The sequence below is a fragment of the Clavelina lepadiformis genome, chromosome 5, assembly GCF_947623445.1.
Source record: "Clavelina lepadiformis chromosome 5, kaClaLepa1.1, whole genome shotgun sequence".
NCBI lineage: Eukaryota > Metazoa > Chordata > Ascidiacea > Aplousobranchia > Clavelinidae > Clavelina > Clavelina lepadiformis.
In genome coordinates this window covers 2837266-2864653 of record NC_135244.1, presented here as the reverse complement: position 1 = coordinate 2864653, position 27388 = coordinate 2837266, and the positions used below count along the sequence as shown (strand labels likewise).

Sequence of the window (27388 nt, the reverse complement as noted above, 5' to 3'; positions counted from 1 at the left end):
CTTTTGTGTGACTTTAACTTTATTTTTTTCAATACATGTACTCAGTGATACTTTCTTAAAATAACTTACATTTACCATAACCTTAAAGCCAAAGAATGATTGAAGATGTTTTAACGACCTTTTCATTTCTGATTTGTTTACTCATCTTGCGAGTTAGACTGTGGTTTTGCGCCATTTAGTGACCGTATAAAATAAAACACTTCTGCAGTTTCTTTGATGCAGCGCTCAAGAGTAGTTTTGTATCACAAGACCAACTCAGGGAAGTCAAAATGTTTACTGCGACGCTATGATAACTTGCACTATGTGTGACACACCCCGCGTTCCTGTCTGGTTGCTAACGCTGCCACGTCAATCGACAAACAATAAAAAGAGACTATTTTTTAAGAGGAAACCTTGTGTTATCGTCGCAGTTTTGTGTGTTTTCTTTCCAGTGTATGGCTCTACAATCCGACAAGATTTAAAATCGTCCATCCTTGTTCAAACACTGTATAAAAAGTATTAAAAACACTGCTGTTGTCACTGACGGTAAGTGAAAATATCAAACACCCCTTGTTTCAGTTAAATGACAACAGAAGTTGCTTGACGTTCTACGCTTGCGTATAAAGACAACATGGTGTTTTCTTCGAAAGCTAAGCCAAACATTTCGCCCACCCACTGTAAACAGCTATAAATTTTACCGCCATTAATTTATGTATTTATCCTTAGTTTTCCCTCTGACGTCATGCTTGTTTTAAGCGATGAATAATTTATAGGTCGTCGTCTGTTGGGTAGGACAGGACCACAATAAGGGGAGGTCTCAAATTGCTCTCCATTACTTCAATGACAAACGTCTCAGTATCAGTACAACAAGGGTCTGAATTATTTAAAGTTTATTTAAAAGTTTGCTGGAAAAATAATAATTATACGAATTTGAAAGGTTTGTTTTTTGACCCCGCAGTCAATGCTATCGATCATAAAAACGAAACAAATATTAAAACAATGATGGCTGACGGTGATTTTTTAAGGTGGTTTGTAATCAGTCTGAGATATCTAGCAAAATAACAAAATTTCCGATGTTTTTATTAGTTAGCGTTTGATTTGGAAAACGGAATTCTAACGGATATTCAATGCACATCAGACAAAAAACATACTGTATGTGTGCAAATGCATTTCTTCACAGCTTTGTTAAGGGCAGCAGTTGGTAAACTCAATGTAGGGATTATCATAAAACAAAACATCATCCAAGCGTTTACTTTGGCAAAAAGGCAACGAGCAATGTTAACGTGATAAACACTGATTGGTGGAGCTGATGGGTCAAGTAAACAATAAAAAGCTCGCAAAATGTCAGACAATATAAACACGTAATTCTACTTAAACCGGAATAATTCCACTGCACGAGAAATAACATCAGGTCAAAAATAGCAATTTTTCGATAACCTTCTCACAATTTTTTTAAATTATTTTGGGAGTTCGCGTGATTTTTGTTTTTAGCATCTAATAAATTTTGAAAAACTGCTAAAATCGTTTGGTAAGAATCCGTTGTGGTTAAGGTCAGGACTGTTTATTTAGCAATGAAACATATATATGACCAGCATGCAATCCACATGAACTTAATCTAATACAACTTGGTACATTGCGAATATATGTTTATGTTTTTGTATCTAACAGAAAATGGATCGCTATAGAAGCTTGTAAACGCAGATAATAAAACCAAGTAATAGCTGATACCAGAATGCTACTCAAGACTATAACAAACTTTGTTTGTGTGTCTTTGAGCTGCTCTGGCCCTGGAAACACGAATGAACGGGGGACCTCGTGTTTACTTTTGCAGAGGGCTAAAAGCTCTTGGAAAAAGCGTTTTGTTTGTGCTCTGCGCGCCGTGCTAGGCTCAACAAACTGCACTGAGGATGTTTATTTTGCGACTGTTAGTTTAGTTGGGCCTACACAGGCTAGAGAGCTTTTAATACGGGTCCAAAACGAAGAGAACTGCAACCATGTTTTATTGTTGTTAGGGCCGACATGTGTACACAAGGGCCAAGTCAGTGGAATATTACCAGACCTATTATCGGTAACCATAACCTTTTGTTTGGCTGTAAACGTACAACGGATTCAGCTTCGTCAAGCTTATTATAAGAAGACAGGCGAGTGCAATAAACAACCTATTCCGGAATTCTTGGGAAACAGATGTAAGTAAAAATTTGCTATTATTATGCTTTCACTTTAGACAAAGTCGTCATGGCTCTTTTTATTTTGTTTACTTTATTTTGATATCAATTTATAAACGACCCGTGAACTTTTTTATCTTACTACATGTATTGACTATTAAAATGGAAAATGTGGATTTACTCTTGCGTGACCGTTTTGGTGTGGGACCACGTGCTGTCGGCAAAACACGTGTCGTAGAACTGTGCTTGAGTTATAAGCAAAGTATGCGCGTTTCTAAGCTCTGGATTGGGTTAAAACTACTCTTTTATTCCAATGAAATGACGCAACGCAACTCGATGAAATAAGTAGTTAAATTCAGTGTCTCATGGTGCGGGCTAATATAACATGTGGCTATGTTTTTCTCTTTCCACGCTTTGCCCGAAATACGACACGTGCTTTCAACAATTCAAATTCGTAAGAAGATGATCGATAATGCTTTAACTTCTTCCAACGCAAGATTTCATATCTATAGCGGATATCTAATCTCTTAAGAGAAATGATCCAAAAATCCATTTAAACCGGAAACACGTAATCACTTCGAAACACTCAGTGGTAAACTTTAGCGACGGGAGTTGACCTCTTACACAAGTTATTGACTTCTCTCCGTGTTGACAGTTTCCAGGTTTTATAACTCCAGACGTAATTCTCTGAAATGGAAACAAGTTTGCTTCTCTGAAACGTCCAACTGTTTCGATATGATAAGGAGCATACATATTAGCAAACAAGGGAGGCAAATGGTCGTGGGGCGTTTAATCTGTATCGTTCTCACGCCGAAAACCTGCAGCAATTGTTTATTGTTTTTCTTTGAGATAAGAATCTGATTGCCGTATCGACGGTCGGCTGATAATTTGCAGACTTGGGTATGTTGAGGCTTCGAAAAAATCCACTCCAAGTTTACATTTGCCGTTGGCGAAAAGTTTAGCTAATGACGCATTTGGCATTTCCTGGTAAAGTATTTTACGAAAGAGCGAGTGGTTTGCGTGCATTGCGGCAATAATATGAATCCGCCTTCATAAAAAATACCCTTTTGAGTGAAAGATATTTACAGAGATAGGGCCCTATTTTTGCCCTTCACCCCATATTTGCTGCAGCGCCTGCCCTGTGAATGCACGCGACCCAGATTGCTTTGATAAGTTAACTGATTTCGCACACGCAAACGCCGCCAATCATAGAAACAAAAAATAGTAAACTATGTGTAAAAGATCATTATCATCGACTTTCAACCTTTTATCGCCGTTGTATTTTGAAAGACCGATGTTCGTCACAAAATGAGCCCAGAAAAGATACATTTCAGCGTTTTGTCTCCCGTTTCATCTGCGCGTAGTTACGCGGTTTCGTATGCACTTGACCAAAAACAGAATAGCGTGCGAGTAGAAACGAGATATCAACAAAGCCCCGGTTTATGTAGCATCACTGCGCACATACATCGAGTTATTTTAAACCGTACACCATAAACACGCGACCTCTGGCGGCTAAATTTGGAGGCTTTTTCTGCCAACTTTTACCAAACATAGGCATTCAAAATGCTACCTTCGTCAAGGGTACGTGATAATGAACTTTAAGAGTTCCGTCAGCACGCGATGACCGTAAGTTACCCCACAAAGAGGATTCTTTTTAACGCGTCGGATACAGCCTCAAATGTCAGGCTATCGCATTCGCTGTTGGTTGACATGCACACTTGTCTCGTTTACAATATTGCTTTGTTATTACGGTGTTGTGTAGTATAAAGGTCGCTAATACGGCAAACGGTATGATTTCAAAGTGTTTTTACATTTGTTCTACATTGCTCTGATTTTGAAGATCGCATTTGGTATTAGACCTTATTATACAGGAATGTGCGTCACGGTTGCTTCATTCATTAAGGTTTTAATTGTTCTTGGGCTAAAAATTCCATTTAATTTGAACAACGTACAAAACCGCTCTATAAGCAAACGAATTTACTATATATATCGTCCACAGATACCGCAAAATGACAAAATGAAATGCATGATTGACGCAGTAAAAGGGTTTTATTTTTAGTAAAAGTCTTCTTTGTAATCGAACTGTGTCAAAAATTTATTGGCATGCACAAAATATTTAATTATGAATTCGAGTTCGTAAAGACATGTTCGCTACGTGCAATGCAATCTCCAAGCGTTAACTACACCTCCAAATGCACCGCACTAAACAATAAGCGACAGTTGTATACGCGAAGAATAAACAACACATACTTGTTGTCAATACAGTAAGTACCTAGTGTTGAGAATTATAACAATACTTTACTTACTTTTTATGATAAATATTAAAGAAACGGAATTTGAGTTAGTATAATGCTGAAAGAATTATCCCGTTTTCACAATAATAAGTAACAATAATAATAACAAGCAGTATAAGATTTAAGCATAAACGTACCAACGTTTAAAAACATTTTTTTTTCGTTCAGTTCTTGTATATTTCGACTTGCTTAAGGCTGACAATTCTTGCGGTGGATTTGCGGATAAAAAATTTCCGTTTCGCCCGGCTCGAGGCGAACGTCGGAGTCTGTTGATTTGACGGAGAATAGTTTAATATCTAATAGTTATTAACCATAAAAATGTCACTCGGTTCAATAAACCGAATGTTTCAAGAGTTCTTAATCAACGAAATGTCAGTTTTGGAACGGGAATGACGCATTTCACTGCTCCCATACCGCTGTTGTACTGGGACGGGTAACTGTTACGTCAGAATGACTGTAAATTGCTTATGTTGTTTTTAGGAGGCTTACTGTAAATACTTATCGAAAAAGATTTTTGTTTCTTTTTAAATCTAAGACCGTTGAACACGTTCGTTTGGGCGGGAATGTTAGTTAAATTTTAAACCTATGTTTACCTTGCCGCTCTTGTTTGTTTGGCCTTCCTCTTTCTTTTATTACGTCACACCGACGAAACAAACAATTCCAAAACGCCTGTTACAGTTGTTATGGCTGAGAGAACAACGACGACCGGTTTAATCTGGTTTGTGTTGGCTTAAACCGGACCTACCCGTAAAATAAACAATGAGTCAAATACGCTTTTTGTTTGCGACTGATGGAACCTTGTTTTTTTGTCAAGTACTTCGCAAACTTAGCAAGAATCTGTAATTTTTTGAAATCCGAGACTTACCCACCTTGCCAAGAAGACGGCAATAGGTCCAAAACACTTGACTTGAGCATTTTAACGTGAGTTCTGTTAAAGAGGCCAATTTAATATCATGTCACGTTTTGTCCAAATCGAACTTTGCACGATGGCTCGATATAAGTAGTTGTTGCATGTCTGGCTTACAACGTGACCTTTATGAAGTGTTTATCGCTATTATGTAAATAGCAAACTGCGCATGATTTAATATAGACATGATATTTTGGAAGCGTTTGAAATTTCCAGACTTTTATGCTGTTACGTTGTTTACCTAAGGACCATTGCAGACCCACAACAAAGTAAAAGTGAAATGATTGTATTTGCATAATAGGTGGTCGTAAAACTGTCACCTTCATAAATGCCAACGCCTAGCAATAAATGTCCAACAAAAAGATAACATCCAAACTTATTGGCTCTTGCTCTGGTGCATTTAATTTCCACCGCTAGATGATGATAAAGTGCAACAGCCTACTGTGCCATTCAAAGTTACAACACTTCAGTTCTAAAATTAGAAAGTGGTTACTGTCAGCTGCATGCAAACGCCGTTGTTTGGAGTAAATGTTCAATCGATTTCAGACAGGAAACAACGTAGGTCCATCAATTGAAAGATTATGTAAACGCGGTTGCATAACTAAACCATGATATATGAATAGCATTTTAAATCGTGTTTAAATGGTACTCAGCGTTCTTGGAAATGTTTCTAGCGTGGTCATTGGCCATTAAATCACCGATGACTTGACAGAAATGGCGAAAGAATTTTACTTAAAAATAGAATAAGTTTCAGCAATGTTATACGATCTTTGTTGACTTATGGCGTTTCAGTAATCAACAATAATATCGGATGTGTTAATTGTATTACATCATCATTATACATACTGCCTTCGATTGGCGTACGTCCTGCACCAGTGACCGATCTATGATGAATACGGCGATCGCCATGACATTATTTCTGGACGAATAACAAGAATTGCCCACTTAGAGCATCCATCTGTTATTGTTAGCTTCAAGTTGTTTGGGTTTTGAAATAATGTTATTATGACAACATCGTCCAACAAACAACAATTGTTCGGAGACAATGGAAGAAAATGAAAACAAGCACACACACAGTCACAAATACAAACCTACCGAGAGGCAAAAAGCGACAAAACCTTTGAACGGTAAGAAAGCCGACAAAGCCTTTTCCAGTACCCTTGTTTGTTCTGAAATACAATGGCGTCTCACGTCACGAAACACGTAAACGTCGCTGTTATCCCTGTTTTATTCAGTTTTCAGTTTTGTACACCTATACAGGATAACTGCTCTTTGAGCCGGCTTGCGATTTAGTATGTTTTTGTTCCGTCATCTATGCTGTGTACTGGCGTTCAGTAGATCAGCAATTAACGCGAAACTTACCCTATATGGCCAAAACCGTACTTTAGATAAATTCAAACTTAAATTTAAAAATAAAGCTGTAATGCAATTTTATGAGCGTTTTATTGGTACTTTTGCTAAAAATACCCCCATTTTATTCATTACGTTTTATTTGCCCTTTACAAATTTGCACACGAACGTTACAATTTCATGTTTGACGGAAATGTCATGCAATTTTTAGAAACTCCGTTTATCACGTAATATACGGAATGAGACTGTGTTCTTAGTCTAGGCGCCAAAATTTACGTCATAATAAAACCGTGTTGCCTCACAAAAGAATGACCTGCCATCGGGTATGATGTTTTTCTAAAGACTTGAGCAAAAATGGCAGACCTGGTATTAAAAAACAACATCTAGATACAGGGTTGTAGGCGTGTCATCGAGTATCGAGGCTATTTCCGACGCCTCCAATCCAAACTGCACTGAATTAAGGATATTCACTGCTTATTTGTTTACAATAAACCTTTGCAAAATGCAGGAGGCTGTATAGCCTATAAACGTCGTGATTGTGTCAATCAAACGATAATAGGCTGAACAGCAGGTAGTTTACGGTGTGTTGATTATTTGGCTTCGTGCGGTTAATAAGCGATGGATAATGATAACAATAAACAAAGTTGAATGACGGTGCAACATACGCCTGCAATAATGACTCCAATAAAGACATATTAATAGGGCATTTGCCTTGTAACACACTGTAGGGTTAAAAACATTTAGAAATTGAACGCAACCGCTTCAAATAATTTATGTTCGGCAGCATACCCTGGTAGAAAACTTTATTTTGAATGAAAGCAATTCACTTTTGACTTGACAAAGAGTAGTGTTGTTGTGGTGATTAGAGTTTACGCGTGCATCTCTGTTAGACTAGGATTATGACACTCGGTTTCTCGCATGCCATTATTCGCTCATATTTCAAACCTTTTTAGGGATGACTGATGACTTATATTGCGTGCCGGCGACTAAATTCGTGTTTTAAAAGTTACTAAAATTTGAACCTTTGCCGGGATTCGTGATTTTCATTGGAAATTCGTTCCGCGTCGAATGGGCGGTTTTCCAGAATTAACGTCACTTCAGTTTCAAGAAAACAACACATCAAAAGTCTATTTAGAAAAATATTTCGGGAACTGTTGTTTTATGAGCAAAATAATTCATCTCCAACCATATCCTACAACAATAAATTGTCCCCGAAAACCAAACAAACTGGCCCGATTCGAACCAATGGAAAAACCGCGTATTCGTTAGCGCTTTTGTTTGCCCATTATGACGCAAGAAATGACCTCCTTTGTCACGACTAAAAACAAGAATTGGGGAAATGACTGTTCAGGTTAAGTACGTGTAAAATTGCATGTTTATGTCCGCAGAAAACAAGTTATGGAGATGCCTTGCCAGCCTGTGCCAGCCTTGGACAAAGAGGAAAGCCGAGAAAGAGAGAAAGGTAACTATAGGCTACTACGTTACATGCTACTATAAATCTTTTTTTTCTTAAGTATTAAACGTTTTCTGATGTAGACGTCGCATTGGCGAGCACATTTTCACCTAATTAGTACACTTGTGGGCCGCATTTTGACGCCTTGGCAAATGATGACAGTTCAATAGACATGCCGGCTAATTGGTATCCTGAAACATTCGCAAGTCCGTGTTTAGTTTCGCTTATTTTGAGTATGGCCTCTAGGATTTATGACCGTCGTGATATTAACACAGGACATCCGTCGGCGCATGCTAAACAATAAACGTCACTGGAATCATAGACACTTAGCCAATCTCAAATGGCAAAACCTTCAAAAGTGAGTGACATCACAATTATTCCCACCAAAGTTTTACACCATGCTCACACATATCCATCTCTTACGTATGTAGCTGTGACGTATTGATAACGTGACGTCATTCGACGAAGACGTTTTTGGGCAAAGTGATAATGCACTGTAACCGATATTTGGTTCGGTTTATATGTACAATGAAATGTCTATGCTCATTTGCTGTTGACTATTAATTTTATGTACGGAAAGCATTGCTTGCCCAGGCCTCCATTGGGCAAAAATAATAATTCTTTGACTTTTTAACTGTTTCTATATTCCAGGAATAATTGCTTGTGTTGATTCCACTAGTTTTTGTTTCCTGGTTGTTAAGAAACCAAACTTCCTTGATTAACCCGGAAGTAGTAAACCTTTATTTTATGCTGAAAATCATTTTGACCCTATTTGTAATCACAACTTCCTTTAAGCAACAGATTACATACACAACTATCGTCATTATTGATTCATGTTTTATTTTTGCAATTTACTATTTGGTTTGCTACTTGTACTGGCACGATTTCCGGGTTAGTTAGTCTAACTGATCTGAATTTCTTAAGCATTATTTACCTTGGGAAATCTTGGAAGACGACATATGAAAAGACCTTTCGCATAAGCTTGCTGTCTTTTTTTCAAGCCGTATTTAGCAAACAAAGGTGGTTAAGCTTGGCGTGGGCAAGGCGTTACCAATTATTTCATCCGCTGTTATTGCAGAATACCGGCAATTGGAACAATGACTACCTTTCGTAATATCGCTTGCCAGCCAAAAACGTAGGTTAAGAAACCATACGCTATCATACACAGCAACATAAAGTTTCGTGGTTTCTTGGTGAAGCAGTTTGGGAAGTCATTAGGGCCTACTTGCAGTTGTACCAGATACATAGTCCATTGCTGCCAGTAAATGTACGTTTTAGGTTGTGTACAAGTGCAAAATTCATGCCTACATACCGCACGTGAGGCCTGTATAGTAGTTGGCAAAAAACTTAGTTTCGTGTTACGGGAAACATAAATCTTTAAAACGATATTAGCTGTCGTCCTGATAAACAAGTGTCTGTGGTCAGAGGGGAATTTCCTTTAAAAAGCTTAACCGGAAAGCAAGCATCTGTCGAAATAGGAACTGTTATTAAGCAGATTGAAAGTTAATTAAGTTTTTACCGTATTTCCGTTACGCATGGACTGCTGGAAATATCGAAAATCTTTCCCACATTTTTATTTTAGACGCAGAGGAAACGATAACATGCGATTATTACGTTTTAACGGCGACTAACTTGTAATGGCTATATGCATATTCATAACAACCTTTGCCCTTGTGACGTTGATTGTCTTACGCACGGCTTCATCTCAGCGCATATAGCCGTATACGTAGCACGCAACGTTGGGATTTTTTTTATTTTATTTTAATAAAAAAAACGTGACTCTTGTACGTGGCCTGCGGCGGCGAGAAAAAAGCAGCCTTATAAAACAGAGACGACTGTGCGTCAGGGAAAAAAGACCGTGTTAGTGTAAACACGAGCGCGTGCAACGTGGTACACGATGTAAGATTGACAAGCACAAGTGCGGAGGGGAAGCTTGTAAAAAACTAGTATCAATTTTTAATTAGCATCTTTTGAAGTGGAAAGAGTAGTTCTTTGGATAGAAACTGAACATTTTGTGACTCATTGTTAATCAGACTACTCTCATTCTAACTGTGGTCACTTTACAAGGATCCCGGAAGGGGTTAGAGTTAGAAAGGGGACTAGGGACTAGGGGACTAGGTACTCAAAGCAACTCCTGACACCCCGAAATTTTCAGGTTGTTTTTCGAAGAGGTTAAAGGTCAAATTTCGCCAATTCAAAGCCGTTGTGGAATTCCCAAGTCCCCGCAAAAGACTGAAATTTCCTGAGTTGAACCCATTTAACAAACTTAGTTTCTTCGATAATATTTGCTTATAACGACGCACTGGGATTTGGGAGAAATTCCCGTGTCTGTGTTTTCGTGATAAAAAATTAGAAATTTATCATCATTTACTCTTTGGACTATATAAGATCATGTGACTGTAAGCTTACACAAGTATTACGCAACTGCTTTTTTGCGGTATACAAGTGTAAGAAGGAACTATGTAGGCGTAAAGGTTTTTTAATAAGCTTTTTGTTTATACCAGTGGTTTTCAACCTTTTTCATTCAGCGACCCATTTTGCAACACAATATAATCAGACTTCCTAAAATTTCCAGCTAAACATATGTAATGTTGTTGTGCATTCACAATAGCAAAATAAAAACGAGTAAATGATATTGCTGTTAAACAAAGACTCATGTATTAACTTTATACTCATTGAAAGCTCTCGCGACCCCTAAAAAAAGGCTAATGACCTCCAGGTTGAAAACCACTGGTTTATACTGATCAAAATATGTCAAGATTATAAGCGAAGGATCGAGTTGTTGTTCATTAGGAGACGTTTCGTAGCTTTCATAGTACTATAACTTAGCCATTTCGTCAGATGTAAACTAGGTTAGGGTAAAGTTGATAAATTGAGGTTGCATTTCATAAGGAAGACGCTAAGAAAAGTGAGTAATGGCGCTCGTTGACAGGATTTCGCGACCTACTACACACGACCTGTGTTGCAATGTACTTATTGACGTACAACATTTTTAGAACAGCAGGTGACTCTTTTGAGACCTGCATGACATGTTGATTTGTGACCACATAAATCATTTTTGTTGTTATGACAAGCCTTATTAGTATTAAACAAGTACACGTCATTGGATGATGTATGGCATGCAGTAGGTTGGTGCCAGACTTGAACAGTACTGCGCGCAGCAGGTGCAGATAGTTATAAACATGTTGCAAAGTTTCGCAACCGTGAGTATTTCGACATGTTTATGTGCCGTTAACAAGTAAAGTTATAGGCCTAGTTTGTACGTCTTTCCCGCGCATTGTTTTGTTGCCTGGTTATATCTAGTTACATCAAACTAAACTATAACAAACTATAACATCTAGTTAGCAAACGGTACAGGGTGTATTTGGCCGTGGGCTGACTTTATTGACATTAGCAGTTTGATTGTTATGAATTTGTCCGTGGTAACTAGGTTTACGTTAGCCAGTGAGTTGAGTTTTGTCAGAGCACGGTAAGGCCGCTGCTGTTGTATAACGTTGTTATCATTTGCTGTGAAGTGCGCTTAGAATGCTGTGAATCAATAGCAATGTTTTGTTTGTAAAATAATATACTTTAAATGCGGCTGCCTTTGTGCCTGTGTTAAGAGCTTTATTTGCTCGCTGTGGTATTTCGTTTCCCCACCGACTGAAAAGCATTTTCCGTTTAAAGGCACTTTGTTTATTCTAGCCGTCTTGTTGCCATCTTGACGAGGTCTCGGTTTTCGAGACCTAACAATAGTTGTTTTTCCTCTCAAAACCCTTTCATGTCAGTGCCAGTAAGCCTTTTCCCGCTTTTCTGGGCACGTTACGGCGTTTCAGACCAAGTCGTTGTGTCAACCGATGTGAGTTTAAGCCCGAGTACCTTTATTCGTAGGCGTAAATATTATTCGCCAAATTTCTAAGTCGTACCCTTATTGTCCGAGCTAGTCAATCCACTTGAAGCGCCGGCACTTCATTTTTCGCGCTCGTAAGGGTGATCTTATTTTGCTTAATTCTTTCAGCCTTCCTTTTTCGAACGACAGAGTACCGTAACTAAAACAAAACCCCACCATCCGAAATTTTGTTAAATGGGCTTATAAAACAGCGGATTGGTTCCACAGCTGGTCTTACAATAACACCAGAAGTTAACAATTTTCATCACCGCGCCGTAACGCACATCAAAATAACGCAATACATGCTTAAAGTGCTATTTTATTAGAAGGGCGTTACTGCAATTATTACGTCTTACGTTGGCTGGTACCGCGTGCGGTCCAATTTAACCAGAAAAAAGGCATTAAGAGCGTTTCGAAATCGCTCAGGCGCTGGAGTGCACAAGTTGTTTACAAGAATTCAACGCGAAAAACGGAAGTTGTAACACGATAGCAGAGCGAGAGGCAGTCAACATACGTTGCATATGTCAACTCGAAAACAATTTTGGGACCGATTCACGTTTTAGCGACTAGTGTGCTCTAGGTTGCGCTTTTGATATATAATTTATTTAGCGCACTGTGGCTGTCTTGGCATACACCAGCTAACAAGGGCATTGTTTTGTTTTCCTAATGATTCACAGAGCCTAAACAACAGGATATGCTTCTTACATCTGTTCAATATTTACTATGTCTCCTCGACATATAAAAAGATATTGTTGTTTTCCGCTATTCATTCGAATAAAATTTGACGCCGCTAATTTAGCGTTTGTGCGTATTCGTTGCCTGTATAGTCTTTAGTGGGATGTTGTGATAGCATTAAGCTATTGCGTTCGTTATGTGTTTATTACAGAGCTAAACCGTCTAATAAATGTTTTGGAATAAAGTTAAATTTTGCGAAAAAAATTTATCAATAAATAAGTCGTTTTATTGTACATTTACCACGAAATGCAATTAAAGTATTTATGTTAGCCTATACATCTTAATTTGAATAATTTAACGTAAATTTATTTTTAACGTCCTTGCGTGTTAGAAAGGGTAATTGAAATCCAAGCCTGGCGGCCCGTGATACTATCTTCAACGTTGCCAAGAAGAGACTTGGTCATTATCAAATCGCGTGCGACGGTCGTATAAACAGAATTACCGGTTTTAGTTTTCGTGATTGTATTTGCTTATTTAGGAAGACAAGCTTTTTTCATCGAAAAAATCTCACACTCGCTTATATAAACGCTGGTGAGAGTTCTAGAGCAGCTGTCGCGTGTTTACTCACACGGTATAGGCCAAGTTCAACGCGCTAGGCGGTTATTTGCATTTTAATTATATTTTTAACTTGGTTTCCAGACTTTAAGTTGTAATAATTTACCGTCCTGATTGTCAATTGTGCAGCTGAAAGCAGTCAAGCGAGCTTCCAGACGAAGGAGAACGCTATAAACGGACAGCAAGTCAACAGCTTTAGGACAGGCAAGAAACTCGAATCTCGGCGGCGAAAAAGCAGTTCGAAACCCCGCCGAATTCGCCAGATCGACACGGACCTGGCTTTAGAAACGAACGACGAAGACGCCAGGAAAGGAAAAAACCTGGACTACGTCTTACAACAAGTAATAAAAGCGAAACCGGTTGAAGAAAATAAACGCGAAAGCCCTAAACAAGAAAACAAGATGATTGACATGCACGAAACTTTAGCGTTGCGTCATCACTCTAGCCCCAAAGGCGTCAGGGGACCGACAACATCACCAGGCTCAGTTGAATCAGCTGGTAGTTTGTATAGCAACGAGAGGAACGAGGACAACTTATCTGACAACGGCATCACCAACAGCCCCGAGCCTTTCGTGAAAATTCGCCCTAACAACAGCGAGAACCCTCCCCTGGACGCGACCCCCACCTACGGCGTGTCCCCGCAGAGATCTTTGTCGTCGGACGCGATTCACAGACGACCATCGACATCACCCATACAGGTATCTTCTCCAAAGGATCTAGAAGCCCCCATCAGCATCCCAGGAGGAATTTCCCAGCGGTCCTTCTCCTCATCCCCGTCTCACGTGGTCAGCATCCCGTACGAAGCGATCAACGCCCACTCGACAAGTGCGATAGCTGCCATGGCAGCGGGCATGGGTCTGCCGACGATGATACCGACAAGCGCGACGGCGACGATGCCGCAGTTGCTGCCGATCGCGGAGCACCGCTACCGCCCTGACGCCGGCGCCTACATTGACGCCAAGAATCTCAACAGGGAGAGCGAGAGCAAGACGTTCCAAGCCCGGGGCATAATCGGTTCGAACGCCAATGTCAACCGCTCGTTGACATCAGTTACCCCTCCGCCGGAGGATAGGGCACAGTACAAGCGACCCCCGCACACGTACCCTGCTCTCATAGCGTCGGCGATTTTGGATAGCCCGGGACATCTGATCACTTTGCGAGGCATCTACGATTACATCATGAACCACTTTCCATATTACAAATACTGCCACGACAAGTCGGCCTGGCAAAATTCGATCCGTCATAATTTGAGCCTCAACCAGTGCTTCGTGAAAGGTGAGTTTCGTTCTACATTTCATGCATGGACTTAGGACGATATGATATGATAGCTTCTATGTTACTGGTATAGTGGGTATTGACGTCGTACACACGCTGTTCGTGGTGACTTTCATATTCATGATTTTGATTGTAACGTTCGCCCGAATTCTATGCCTTGAAATAAATATCACCCACCCACTTACAACTAGGACGCAACGCTGGCACAGTGCTTGCCAGTGATTAGCAACAATTAGTCGTTAAAAGCCGAATTAACACGTTCGTTTTATCTTGCACGATTGCAAGCGTAGCGTTCTTTGAATTGCAATAGCGTGCGGTTATATGTAAAACGTATTGTTCCGAGGAAACAAATAATGTTTACCGGGAAGGGCGTTCTTGGAAAATCGACCACGGATACTTCGCATATCATGGAATTCTCACGCCGGTTCAGTTGCTATAGTAATGGATACATTTGGAAGTGTTGCGCTGGCGACAAAAGCCCTTAAATTTCCCCTTAAATCTCACGTTTGTGCTGTTAAAGTATTCGAGCCTTTGAGCAGGGTACTTCGTAACACAGTGTGTTTGCCAGCGAAGTGCCAGCTACCACCTTTATCATATGGTGGATTGAGCGATTTAAAATTTAGGCGTAGATAGTTTGGCCGTTGCGCTCCCGTCTTTCCAAAGGAAGGAAGAACTCGTTATGATGCTAATTTCTCCGTCGCTCGGCGCTTTGAAAACAGGAATATTGGAGGGTCGTATTTCAAACGTCGAAGCACATTTATTCCATAGTAGTTTATGCGCGTGTAGATAACCCCATCTTTTTAAGTGTTTCTGTTTTATCTCCACCGTAGTTCCACGATACGAAAACGCTGCCAAGTCTAACTACTGGACCATGACCAGGGAAGGCTTTGAAGAATTTGGCAACGAAAACAGCTTTAAACGCCGCCGAAGAAGAGGAGCCGCTCTCGCTCCAATCTCAGCATACAAGGCCATAAAAGCCAAGAAGTTTTCCAACGAAGGTAGGAATTTTCCACTGCTTCTAAAACACGTCGGAACGTCAAATCAGTTCGATACGTTTCTTTTTATTATCATTGCTTGTTTGTTTTGGCAAAGCGGCTTATGTTTGGAAGGGTTGATTGATTGACCGGTCATCATGGAGTAGGGGTAATAGGATCATTCTCTCCTTGTAAATTTTGCCAGGGGATGCCACTAAATAGTTCCGAGCCTTCATTGCGGTATAACTCAGTATATGACTTTAGTCAGCACTCACCGTTAGAAGTGGAATAACAAATTAAGCTTCATGATAACTTGCGGATGTTAATGCGTTTGATATTAATGATCTCTTGTCTAACACTCCATCAATCTTTCGTTATATTCGGATGCTGCGGTTTTTCTCCCAAAACTGAGCAAGGTACCGATAAGAAAGAGCTAATGCATTGTGGTAAGATCGATTTTGTTTAATAATAAAGGAGCCAAACACGGATCAAAAGGAAAAGCGGATTCGAATAAAAACCACCAGTCCGCAAACCCCACGTCCGCTACATCCTCACCCTCGGATGTTGGGTATCCGATGTCCTTCCCCAATCAGCTGATGGGGCTAGCTGGAGGAGCGTGGGCAGCTGGAAACGGATTCCAGAATGACGAAGGGTCCGCAAGAGGTAGAAAGCGTTCTCAAAGTCCTCAGGGACCGGAGGGAGCCAAGCATCCACGGATGATGATTTTGAAGCAAGGAGACGGACCTAGCTTAGGTGAGATGACTTGAGGTTTACTTCAGTGACGCAAACTTATGCAGTGTTATTATTCGCGCTTGGAAAGATGTGTATGTTTTCCCTAATGACAAATCAATCACACGGACTGTTTGTCATTCTGTTGCAAACAATTAATCATCGCTTATCATGTTAACAAGAGTTTATCCCGGTGCGCAGCCGTCCAGTCATGAGACTTAAAACAATGCATAGTGCGCACGACACGACAAACACAATATTACGTAATAACGTTTCGCCAGTTATAGCTGCTACCTACGTGTTATTTTACTACGTCACCATGTGTATTGTGACCGATTTATGACGCAATATATCACAACTAGCCACCGGAAAAGATTTTCACCGGAAATTCGCGTCATTTGTAGCTACATGAGCCCATCACGCCGTTAGACAAACTGTTGATTGTTTACGTCACAATTGGCGTCTATTATACAAGTCATATGTGACAAACGTGCTGTCAATCTGTTGTCAGTGCATCAGAAAACTTTTCAAACTCTTTGCACGCAATTATGAGCACAATACACGGTCTGCAACGTGAATGAATTGAGCGAGACACTGCGCGCTTTGCCAAATAACACATTTGACGCGCCCGACACAAACACGAAAACAAAACAAGTGTTTCGGGTAAACAAAATCTCGCTGCTGTTAGACCATGCTGGAAATTTTGCACGATCCTTTGCTGAACTGAACTAATTTCTTGCAGGCGGCATTAGATCGGATGAGCCAAGGAGACCAAACTCTTTATCATCGGTGGAGGAGATGCAAGGGAACCTAAACGTTTTCAGCAAGACTCTTCTCGACTCTTCCATGCAGTCTAAGATGTCCAGGAAAACAGATACCTCTCATCTACTTGCGACCAGTTCTCAACCTTGGCTTGCGGCCGCTCAGAAGAGTCTCATCGCAACTTCAGGGATGATAATGCCTCCTCTCATCACGAGCGATCGTTCCTCTTCCTCTCCCGGCAAGAGCGGACTCCAGTTCGCCGATGAAGGATACGCAGGCAGCGAGTCTCCTGTTCTTGTGGACGGTGTTGAGGTAGAGGATGATTTTATTACAATTTAATTCTAAATGGTTTTATTTTCAGTCCCTGATTCACGTTTTCAACGAGTGCTAGATAAGCTGATGTGTACTATAACGTACGTAATGTGCATGTTTCGCAACTTGTCTGTTATCTTAAGGTTGGCAGCGAGGTTACAATCCGGTACGATGCGTCTGAGATGCCGATTCGCCACTTCAGATGCCGATTCTGCGCCTACACTTACGTCAGCGCTAGCGCTGCACTTTTGGAACAGCATGTGCGCGTCATGCATCAGCTGGAACTGACCAATGCCAAGGCAAAAGCTGTTGCCGCCGCCGCAGTTGCGCAAAACCAAAATGACAGGAACGCTGACAACGTAAAATCGAAAGGTAAATAGCGGAGATTTTGCAGAAAAACAGCATCGTTCATTGTTCTGAGTTCTCCTTTCGTTTGTTTGTTCAGAATCGTCCGAGCGACTTATGTCCTTGCAAAACATGGTGACTGGACTCTCGCCACGTTCCATGATGGCCCAGAACTTCCTCGCCGCCGCCCAGGCATCAGGTAAAATAAAAACATTTTGACAGAATTGGCAAGTGCTTCGGAAACGGAAAATACTCGTCACTTTCCGCGACAAAATCGCTAAGAGTTTGTTGTATCTTAAGGAGGTGGAGCAGTTTCCGGATTTCCGTACTCCAATACATTTCCGTCCGGTCTCCTCGATGAAAACATGATGCGATCACTTGCCGAACAAGTCAGATCCGGGCAGGCTGGTCAGGCCACAGGAGAGGTGGAAAATGGACTTTCCGATATGGACGCATACGCCGCCTACCAGAGACAGCAGGCTTTGAACGCAGCACTACAACAGGCCGCTGCCGGTAAGTTGAAAATATTACGCAAGTTACCGTAAAGCCAGACGCATTAGGTTAACGTTTTTGTAGGCATTTTTTAAACGTTTTCACTGTGTAAAGGTTTGTTTTTAACGTTTTTTCCACTTTCTAAGCGATTTTGTGAACTTGTGATGTTTCTTGTAGCGTCGTGTACAAACGTTTCCCAAGAACAACTTCGCTTGTTCTACCAACAGTTGGCCCTGAACCCGTTCATCTCGAACCCTGCGAATAGTGCTTTGGCCGCGGCCGCCTTCCCTCGCCCCGTAAGCCTTCTTCTACATTTACTGCTGATTATTTATTTAAACAATTGCTTTTCATAATAATAGACCAAAACTAAGCTTTATGAGTTAATCCGAAAATTTGTAATTTTCAACCCCCCAGACGCCTGGGGCCGAGACCGAACAGTCGAATCAGTTGAAAAATATCTGGCAGTACCAGCAGAAGTTTCTCAGCCAGATGAAGGCACTTTCTTCTGACGACAGCGATAAAACCGCCAGCCAATCACCAAACAGCCGCTCTACCGCCACAGCAGGTTGGAAAATCGATCACTTTTAACGTCTTTGTCTTTATTTTTACGCCTTTTTTGGTTTATTTTTAATTCTTATACATTTTTTGCGTAAATGCAGCGAGCGTTATCACACAACCAAACACCGTATCTCTGTGCCGAAGCCCGGACTCGAACCCGGATCTGGATTCGGACTCGAGGAAAAGCATTCACGGCTGGGTAAGTCGGGTTCACTGAAAACAGCGCCAACATCTTCCAAAGTTAAAGAAAAACAACTAAACAAGTCCATTATTTCATCAGAAGCAGTGCGCGCGCTGCGATTTCACGGCCAAGGGTGACCATGGCCTTGATCTGCATTACCGCAAGGCTCACGCTCAGAACGACGCTATGACGTCATCCGGTGCTAACGAAACAGCCGATGACATGACTGTAAAAGGGTCGTCGCCGAACTTGGAAATGTAAGTCTTATCATTGGTATTTGTTTTCTTGTAAGTTAGTTTGTCGTAATACCGTCGGGAATAAAGGAACGTTAACAACGGATAGCATTATACGCTCGGCAAAATGACGCGGGTCCATTTCAATCAAACTCTAATTTCTCAAGCGGTTGGAAGACGAACCTCTATTTCATGGCTAACCTATTAGCGCCTAGGCTATACATACAAACGCTATTGGCAACAACACATGTTTTTCCGATGTCTATTAGCTTGGCGCTAGTACTAGGATTCGTTTAAAGGCAAGCAAGCCGCCTCCAAAGCAATTTAAGTTTGTTCCTCAAGGACTATGACGTAATTCGTTCTAATAACTCACATGGTCTCTTAGATTATGCAACTTGCCAGAGCCATGTGGTAACGATAATACGCTTCCCTCAATTTGATGACATTCTTGTACATCGCCGGGAAAAATCTCCATGTCTTTGGCTTGATTTTTACGCGTCGTTGGATTGACGTGTGGTGCTTTTTCCGCTTTTTTTAAACTGTGATTTTTAAAAAGGCCACCGCAAAAAAATAGCCTCTGTCTGTAGAACAAATTAAATTGCGTTCAAGGGCAGGCGACAACCGCGTGGTAGCAAGTACATTGTTTACGCTTTTGTTTGTTGTCTAGTTTTTTGAAAACGAACTCAAATTCCTCTTTCAAGTTCGATTACTGCCTGTGATTGACTCGCAAGAGCGACTTTTTGTTTTCATTGGAATCTTGAAACAAACAACTTTGAGGGGGTAGAGGTTCTGTGTTTTTACTCCCCAACAGCTGTCGGGGCCTGTTTTTATGCTAAGCTGATGGTCTCTAGGTTGATATTTTTGCGATTCTTAGTTCGTTGGCTTTTCGAAGTTATAAAATACGTCAACTACGCAGAATCCTATCAGTCAACATGGAAACGCGAAAAACAGTTTTTACAGCGGGATGTTTGCGACTGTTGTTTAAGCCCCCCCACTATAGTTGTAAATAATTACACAACATACAGTTGGAATTTTGACACATTGTTTAGCTTTGGTCTACCAGCCGCGTTTGAAAAACATGTACCGGCTATACCCTCTATAGTCTTATACCTTCTTCTAATGCATCACGATAAACTGCCTGATAATATTTCATAAACCGGGTTGTACGAGTTTGCCAAATGTGTACTTAACTTATTCATGATGACGTAATGGTTACGAAATTTGCCACGTTATCGCTTTATAGGTCTTTAGAACGTAAACCGGAGCCCGTAAAGCTGCGGTTTACAGTTTACACCCTTGTTTTTGAGTTGTGTCTGCCAACGATCAAATTTTCGCTCTCTTGAGTTCCTCCGCTTGTTTTCAAGCGAGCGCGAAAACTGTTTGAACAGCAACAGGATCCCCGCTCAGTTACTGTATTGTCTTGTTGGCTTGTTTATTTAGTTCCTGTTTTTTACCGACCCTGTGATAATGCATTGCAATGCCAACGTGCGTTGACAATAACAGGAAACCACAGCCATTGTTTCTGAGGCGAGTTAAAAGTCATCTCGTTAAAAATCTAGAAAAATAAACCAACTGTCCCAGATTTTATTGTTCGAGCGCCACCGGCCAAGTCTCATAATTTATCCGTGCGTTTTTTCTCAAAAATAGACGTAGAAAACAACTAGTTGCGAACAAACTGAATTGCCCCGTAATTTGCGGTACGTATTTGTCATTTGGACAACTAATTTTGGTCGACATTTTTAACACTTGATTTAATTTGATTGTGTTGAACAAGTCTCTTTAATTTTGATAATGCCAACCCCGTCACTTGCTTTTTGCGGGCCCGCCAAAACCTACTGGGTCCACTTTTGTAAACAAACGTCCCTGTCCAACCGCAACTCTCGACCCCGCGCACCCCTTATCCATTTCGAGTGATTGTGACGCAATAGGAGACCATTGTGTTTATGCATCGTGTTGTTGATGGATGTGAAAAGGGCTGACTCAGTGGACAAATAGTCTGTTTGCGTTTTGCCTCCACAAAAAGAAAAGCGCTGCAAATCACAACACGTTTTAGTTGGCGGGCTTAAAAGGACCGCGAGTCACACTTTAAAGAAACTGCAAGATACGGAAGACTGAAACGTGAACGAGAACGACCGCTACCATTTTTTTGTTGTAACGAGTTCGTATCGTCCAAAAGAGTTCGACAGCTCTTGAAATCTTCAATTTAAATGGGTTTAGTGTCTTGGCAACCGATACCATCGAGGGAAGCATCTTCCATTTAGCGCAGAGGTGGTAATAAACAGCTCTTCGAAGTAAACAAATTTTATCGCTGCTAGGAAATAGTATCAGCATGTTGCTTTATCATATCGCCAATCAACACGCCGCCGTCAGAGTATGACGTAAGGCCATCTGGAGCTGCATTTTGTCCGTATCAGCGGTCAAAGACCACTTTCGAAACCCTTGTTGTCGTCGGCGGTGCACACAGACCGTCCATTGGTCAGTCACGTAATGCGCCACCTAATGCCACGCCTGTTTGTAGTAGAAAGGCTCTCTAGCGCCCTTAGCAATCGAATTATTTGTAAGTGAGTCAGAAAAACACTTGTTGATCGTCCAATAGTGACGCATGGGCCGTAAGAGGTAAACAACGCGGTAGGAAGGTTACTTGAAATGGGAAACAAACAAAGCCTGGTCACGTGAGCAAAATGTCTTTGTGACGGAGATTCGTTGGAGCGTTATATTTGAATGAATCAAAATAATAGAAATAACTAAAAACGTGTTTATAAATAACCAAGGAAACGGCCGTTTTTCGAAGTAATTAGATTAAGCTGTTACATGTACTATACTCTAAAAGCAAAAACACTGAGAATTGCATAAATAGAAAACAAATTAAATTTACGAGTCATCAGAATTTTATCTCCCATTGGAATAATTCGGTGATTCCCGCGTCATTACATGTTTATTATTAATTTCTATGAGAACGAATATGACGCAGTCGAAATCGGTGTACTGGATGTAGTACATCGTTTTGCGGGTACAGCATTTTAAATCGTTTTTGTTATGTCACATCCTGGAGTGTACGAAAAAGGGTTGGTGTGACTTCGATAATCTCAAATTCTAATTGTCGTTTTGAGATTTCAGAGGAATACCCGCTACTTCTTTGAAAACAAAAATCGTAAAAAGTCGACGCAAAAAAAATGCCGAAACCGGCGAGGCGTGTTTACGAGTGGTGGTTATCTCGCGTGCGAATGTCGTCTTTGTTCAAGCATAAACACCTTCTGGTGTTACATCACGAAAATAAACAATTTCTTTCGCGGTTTTAACTGTTCGCACGCAACCTAGCTGGCCTTGCCCGGGGCGAGCTGTTAAGGCAACGTACTAAGTTCGACTTGTCTCCAATATTTCAGTTTTAAATTCGGGCAAGCGATGACTTAGGAAACGTATCGTAAACAAGAAGGCGTTGCCGTGTGTCGCGCTGAATATGACTTCGAATCATCGCTACATATACAACGGTCGTGCCCCTCTACCGAAAAATGGTGTTCCTGTTTAGGGGGATATCCCTTGTCACTCCAAACCATTTTATATTTGTTAAAAGCGACGATCGAATTCATGAAGTTTTAAACGAACGTTAGTTATAGAATTGTAATTGAATTGCATTTGTGGGTTTGGCTCTCGTAGGCATTAATTAATCGTCTTTGACTTTGATGCCTTCGTACAAGTATCACGATCGCGTGCGAAGGTAAGGATACACAAACGGTGAACCGTTTTTGGAAACCCAGGTTGTAATTAAGTACGGTTTTGGTGAGAGCACTCTGTTTAGACTGCGCCATTCGCTGACATTTCGCACAAACCGCGTAATATTCGCCCGATTTAAACTCTAAGCCTTCAAATGTCAAATTAAAACTTTTTTCTCCGTTTATAATTTCGTAAGACAGGAAACAATAAACTACGTGTAGAAAAAAAAATTTCTTCTTTGACGTTGATAAAAAACTTTTTTTCATTTTTTTTTCGTGAAACTGGAAATTGCGTTGGTTATATTTGTATTTACGAAAAAATAACCAAAAACGCTATTTTATAATAATAGCTTCTCCGAACAGTTTTCCTGTTTATCGTGGTACAAGAGATTTCGAGTCGTGCGGACAAGACAAACAACTCGCCGAATTACTACGAAACTCCAAACGCGATTTTTCGAAAAGAATGCATCCACCGAGCACCACAGCGGGCAGCGCATGTAAACAAAGCAGGCCTTGGCAATCGGCCAAATCGCTGTTTTGCAAATTTTGCGTAGTTTACTTTGCGTGACAGGACGAAAATATTTGGTAATTTATGAAATGTTGTTTCACGCGAAAAAAGGCGAATCCTGTTGGGGAAAAAACCGCTTAACGTCGAATTCATCACAACGCCATTGTTGCGACACAATACAAGGTCTATTAGGTGATACATCGACCATTTTGTGTTTTTCTGTCATTGTTTTGTCTCGCCGTCGAGTTAGTATCGGTTATTTTCGTGACCTGGAGCGCTGGAATTTTACGAAAATTCAATCGTAGATTCCCTTTTCTTAAATAGAAAAAGTCACAGACGTTTCATATAAAGCAAAAACTGCACGTGCCGCTGGTTTGACGAATGGCAGATTCTCGAGGGGGCGTTGTTTTTAATTGTGTCCGAGAAAGGCGTACTTTAAAGTTCGTTTCAGTCGTAGCTTGCGTGCAAAGATCGAAATCATCATAACAGCTTACATGCTGTATTTTTTGGGAAAACAAAACCGCAGTTTGCCTAATCTCCATTCATACCGTTAATTTTAGCCGCGTTTGATGTGTGGAACATCCCGATTTTACACGGCAATAGACTGTCATACTCTTAATAACCGGATATGTATTACAGAATATCGAAAACCATATATTCCTTAAAAAGCTCTAAACGGCCTGGTTAGTTGTACCCTATGTTAAGGTTAAAATTTTCCATGTTTTACGCGAACACCTCAACCGCATTTTATAGATTTTCGAAGACCCAAGACCCAACCGCACGTATTTGAAATTGAAACCCACACAATATTTTACATAACCCGAAGATAATTTTTTGGCTTTAAATAAATCTGAAATATATTCGAACCCGTTCCGCAATGCGTGATGACGTGGTCGTTAATTTCTACCAAATGTCAGTGCCAGGCTGTGATGGTTCGATCAGTGCCAAGACGGAGATGTTTTAATAATAATAATACACGATGACTTTTCCGGACCTAATCTAGTTCGTCTGCATCAAGTTGTATGAGTAGCGCGTCTAGTTATGCGCTAATTAGCGCTTTAAATATGTGAAGATGGGCGATTGCGTGCGAAGCTTTAAGTGACAACCGTCGGCCATCTTGAAATTAAACCTGCCCGATATTTTTTGTTTACGTTCAGTCGATTTTTTTTTCGCTTTTTTTCTCTTCTTTTTCACTGCTCGCGTGCAAATAGCGACCCACCGTGCGTGTGCTGCGTGATGGCGTGTTAATGTTTAATGCGCGCCTGTCCTGAACTTGGAGCTTGCCATTCTTCTGCAGTTGTGATGTAACAATGGCCCTTTGACCCGGACGGATTTTTGTAACCTTTAGTAGGGTTATCAATCGATTTACGTGTTTTCAGAATGTTACTAATGTCAAAGTAGTTCAATTAAAAATGAAAAAACGCGATTAAGCGCGACATAAAAGCCCAGATTTCGTGAATATCCAATCAAAGCGAGCAGGTTTTCACAATTAAGTGGTTGAATAATTTATAAAAGTTCGCGCTTCATCCCGAATTTCACTCGGTGAAAAATAGTTAAAAAGAAGAGAAACGAACGTTATTGGCGTCCGTAATTGTCAATACGGCCGCCATGTAACTGCGGTTGTTCCAGAGCGGGATGTAACGGCTGTAAGAACAATAATTACAACCAAGCATCGCGTGCAATGCGACTGAACCGCAAACTGACCGTAACCGCACTCGCATTCCACATAAGACTGCTGTGACGTGGGAGCGAAGCGGAGCCGCCTCTCGGAAAATTAAAAACCGATTATTACGAATCAAATCGCCAAATATTTGAAAATCGACGTTGATTCATGTGTTCCTGTTGTAGCCCTATATATACAAGTTTACATAAATAGGATTTGTAATGTCTATTAAGCCGTTCGTCTATATTTTTCTGACCCTGCCTTGCAAGGTTATATGGGGAATTTTTCCAAGGTGTATCACATATCACATAATTAATTTCCTGCACCATGAGTCGGCCGATTTCCTTTGATCTAAGTCAGCGTGCCGCATCGACAGCGTTGTTAAAGGTTCAGCCCAACGAACATTATGAGTTGGCTAAATTGTCAAATAAACAAAGTGGCCAGCTATAAACAAAATAGACAAGCTGCTCTCACGCAAGCCAGAGCACCGAGTCACGCAAAGCGGTTACATCTCGGTCTGACTCAACTCCCGGGCGCGAGTGCCAGTTGCTTTTGTTTATATTTGAGATCTGACAGGTAGGCGGCCTTCTCACGCTAGCTTCGTGAGCCGATTATTGCCCTTTTTTCGTCAGAAGCCGTAAAGTGCTTGTCAAATTTTTTTCGCGTACGCCCACTGTTGTGGCTTTAGATAATGTCAAAGCCCATTGTGTTTCTGCGCCCCTTCCGATGTACCCCGATTAAATGATATGGATCTGAGTGTTTTCATGTTTTATTTGTATTGAATAATTTATTCGTTGCTCGAAATTTAATTCTTAATTCTTATCTTTTTCTAGCGCACAAAACGAGCCTTCGTCAAATGAGAAACCTTCAGCAGCCAATTTCGAAGCGAACAAATACGAGGTATTAAGACATTTATCTAAATAAAGCATCGAGAATGTATGCATACTTAAATCACACGTTATCTTATTTAATTAACAGTATTAATTTTTTGAAATTTAATTTAAAATCACATTTTTATTCTCATTTTTTTCAGTCTGACAGCCCAATTACGTCACCGGCTTTCCCCACACCACCACTTTCGAATTCCCCATCTTATGTAAAACGTCATTTCGTTCCGCTGGATCTGAGCGGGACCCCCAAAGAGGATGAGGAAGACAAAAGAAAACCGGGTCCTACCGCCACGTCATCGACACAGACCGTGCAAAGCAAAGAGGAGCGAACGTGTCGTCACTGTGACATCACGTTTGGTGACGAAATGATGTTGGCTTTACACATGAGTTGCCACGATAAGACCGATCCTTTCAAATGCACGATTTGCGGTCAAGTTTGCCACGAGAAATATTACTTCAACGTCCATTTGCTGCGGGGACTTCACCAAACCAACAGCTACAAGTCGAACGGCGAGCCCATAGCAGACGAAATCCCTGATCTCGAAAATCGCTTTGGTTCTCGTCGTAACAGTAACAGCAGTGATACTTCCTCTGTCGCGACATCTCGCGGACGGGTAACGAGCGAAAACGGTGAGATGCCGGTTATGCAGTGATTTTGGACAATCCTAATTTCGCCAGTTTCCCGCGATCGTTGACGAGTTGGAGCGACGCTTTCGATCAAAAAATTCATTTTAGAAATTCTATCTAATGATTCTATTATTTTGACTATGCATTATTTTAAAAATTTCATGTTTTTTTTTTGTTCCATGACGATAATTTTAACCTATTTTGTATCTTCCGGCATTGCATGTACGAAATTCATAAAACCGTCGGACAAATTCAATTTGTCGTCTTTCGTATTTTAAACGCCTATTATCATAACAAATATTATACTATTTCTGCCAATTTGATGTTCCGAGCATTTACCGTTCATCGATGACGTCGCGTTCATTGTTTTCATGTTCTGTAAATTGTTCCGCAAGTTTTTTGCCCCCTTAAAGTTTGTTCCATAATGACGTCTTGCAAGAGTTACGAGAATGCGTCTGCGTGTGTGTTTGTTAGGCTTAAAGCTTAATGGCGCAGCGAGAATTTTGATTTTGAATTTGTCAAAAGCTTATGATTGAGTTCGTGATTGAGCAGCCTTAACCCCCTGCGTTAAACGTGTTTCTGGTTTGTACCGCAATATGTTATGGTCTTTAATTTCGAACGCTGCTTTGCCCCGCTCTAATTTTCGTACCGCTTTTTGCAATCGTCGCAATGCCGCCGCTTTCAAACTGTGTTCCCGCTCGTGTACGCATGAAACAGCGGGAAAATCTTTCGTTTCCGTACGCCATACTTTTCCTTAAAAAACGGCCGCCCCAGTGCTGTAAATATTTATCAAATTATTTCAATAAACCGAAGTGAAAAATTA

The 27388-nt window shown here is 40.8% G+C and overlaps 1 protein-coding gene and 1 long non-coding RNA gene across 4 annotated transcripts; one reads left to right on the top strand and one right to left on the bottom strand.

The window, feature by feature from the left end:
• Window positions 1-1960: 1960 nt before the first annotated feature.
• On the top strand, window positions 1961-27388 carry LOC143458611 (uncharacterized). Of its 3 annotated transcripts, none has more exons than XM_076955419.1 (15): window positions 1961-2165; window positions 8084-8157; window positions 13436-14581; window positions 15412-15579; window positions 16030-16308; window positions 17027-17358; window positions 17502-17730; window positions 17804-17902; window positions 18004-18216; window positions 18373-18491; window positions 18610-18760; window positions 18855-18952; window positions 19037-19191; window positions 25882-25948; window positions 26082-27388. In XM_076955419.1, exons 2-15 carry the CDS (start codon window positions 8094-8096, stop codon window positions 26589-26591), a joined length of 3630 nt encoding a protein of 1209 aa, XP_076811534.1. In that variant the 5' UTR covers window positions 1961-2165; window positions 8084-8093; the 3' UTR covers window positions 26592-27388. The 3 variants fall into 3 exon arrangements, with proteins under 3 accessions (XP_076811534.1, XP_076811533.1, XP_076811535.1); XM_076955418.1 differs by having other exon boundaries at window positions 1964-2165; window positions 19034-19191; XM_076955420.1 differs by lacking the exons at window positions 1961-2165; window positions 8084-8157 and adding an exon at window positions 11101-11152 and having other exon boundaries at window positions 19034-19191.
• Window positions 4311-5291, bottom strand: LOC143460436 (uncharacterized). Its single transcript, XR_013117881.1, has 2 exons — window positions 5032-5291; window positions 4311-4704 (listed from the first exon to the last, which is right to left on the bottom strand). It is a non-coding gene; the product is annotated as an uncharacterized LOC143460436 (long non-coding RNA).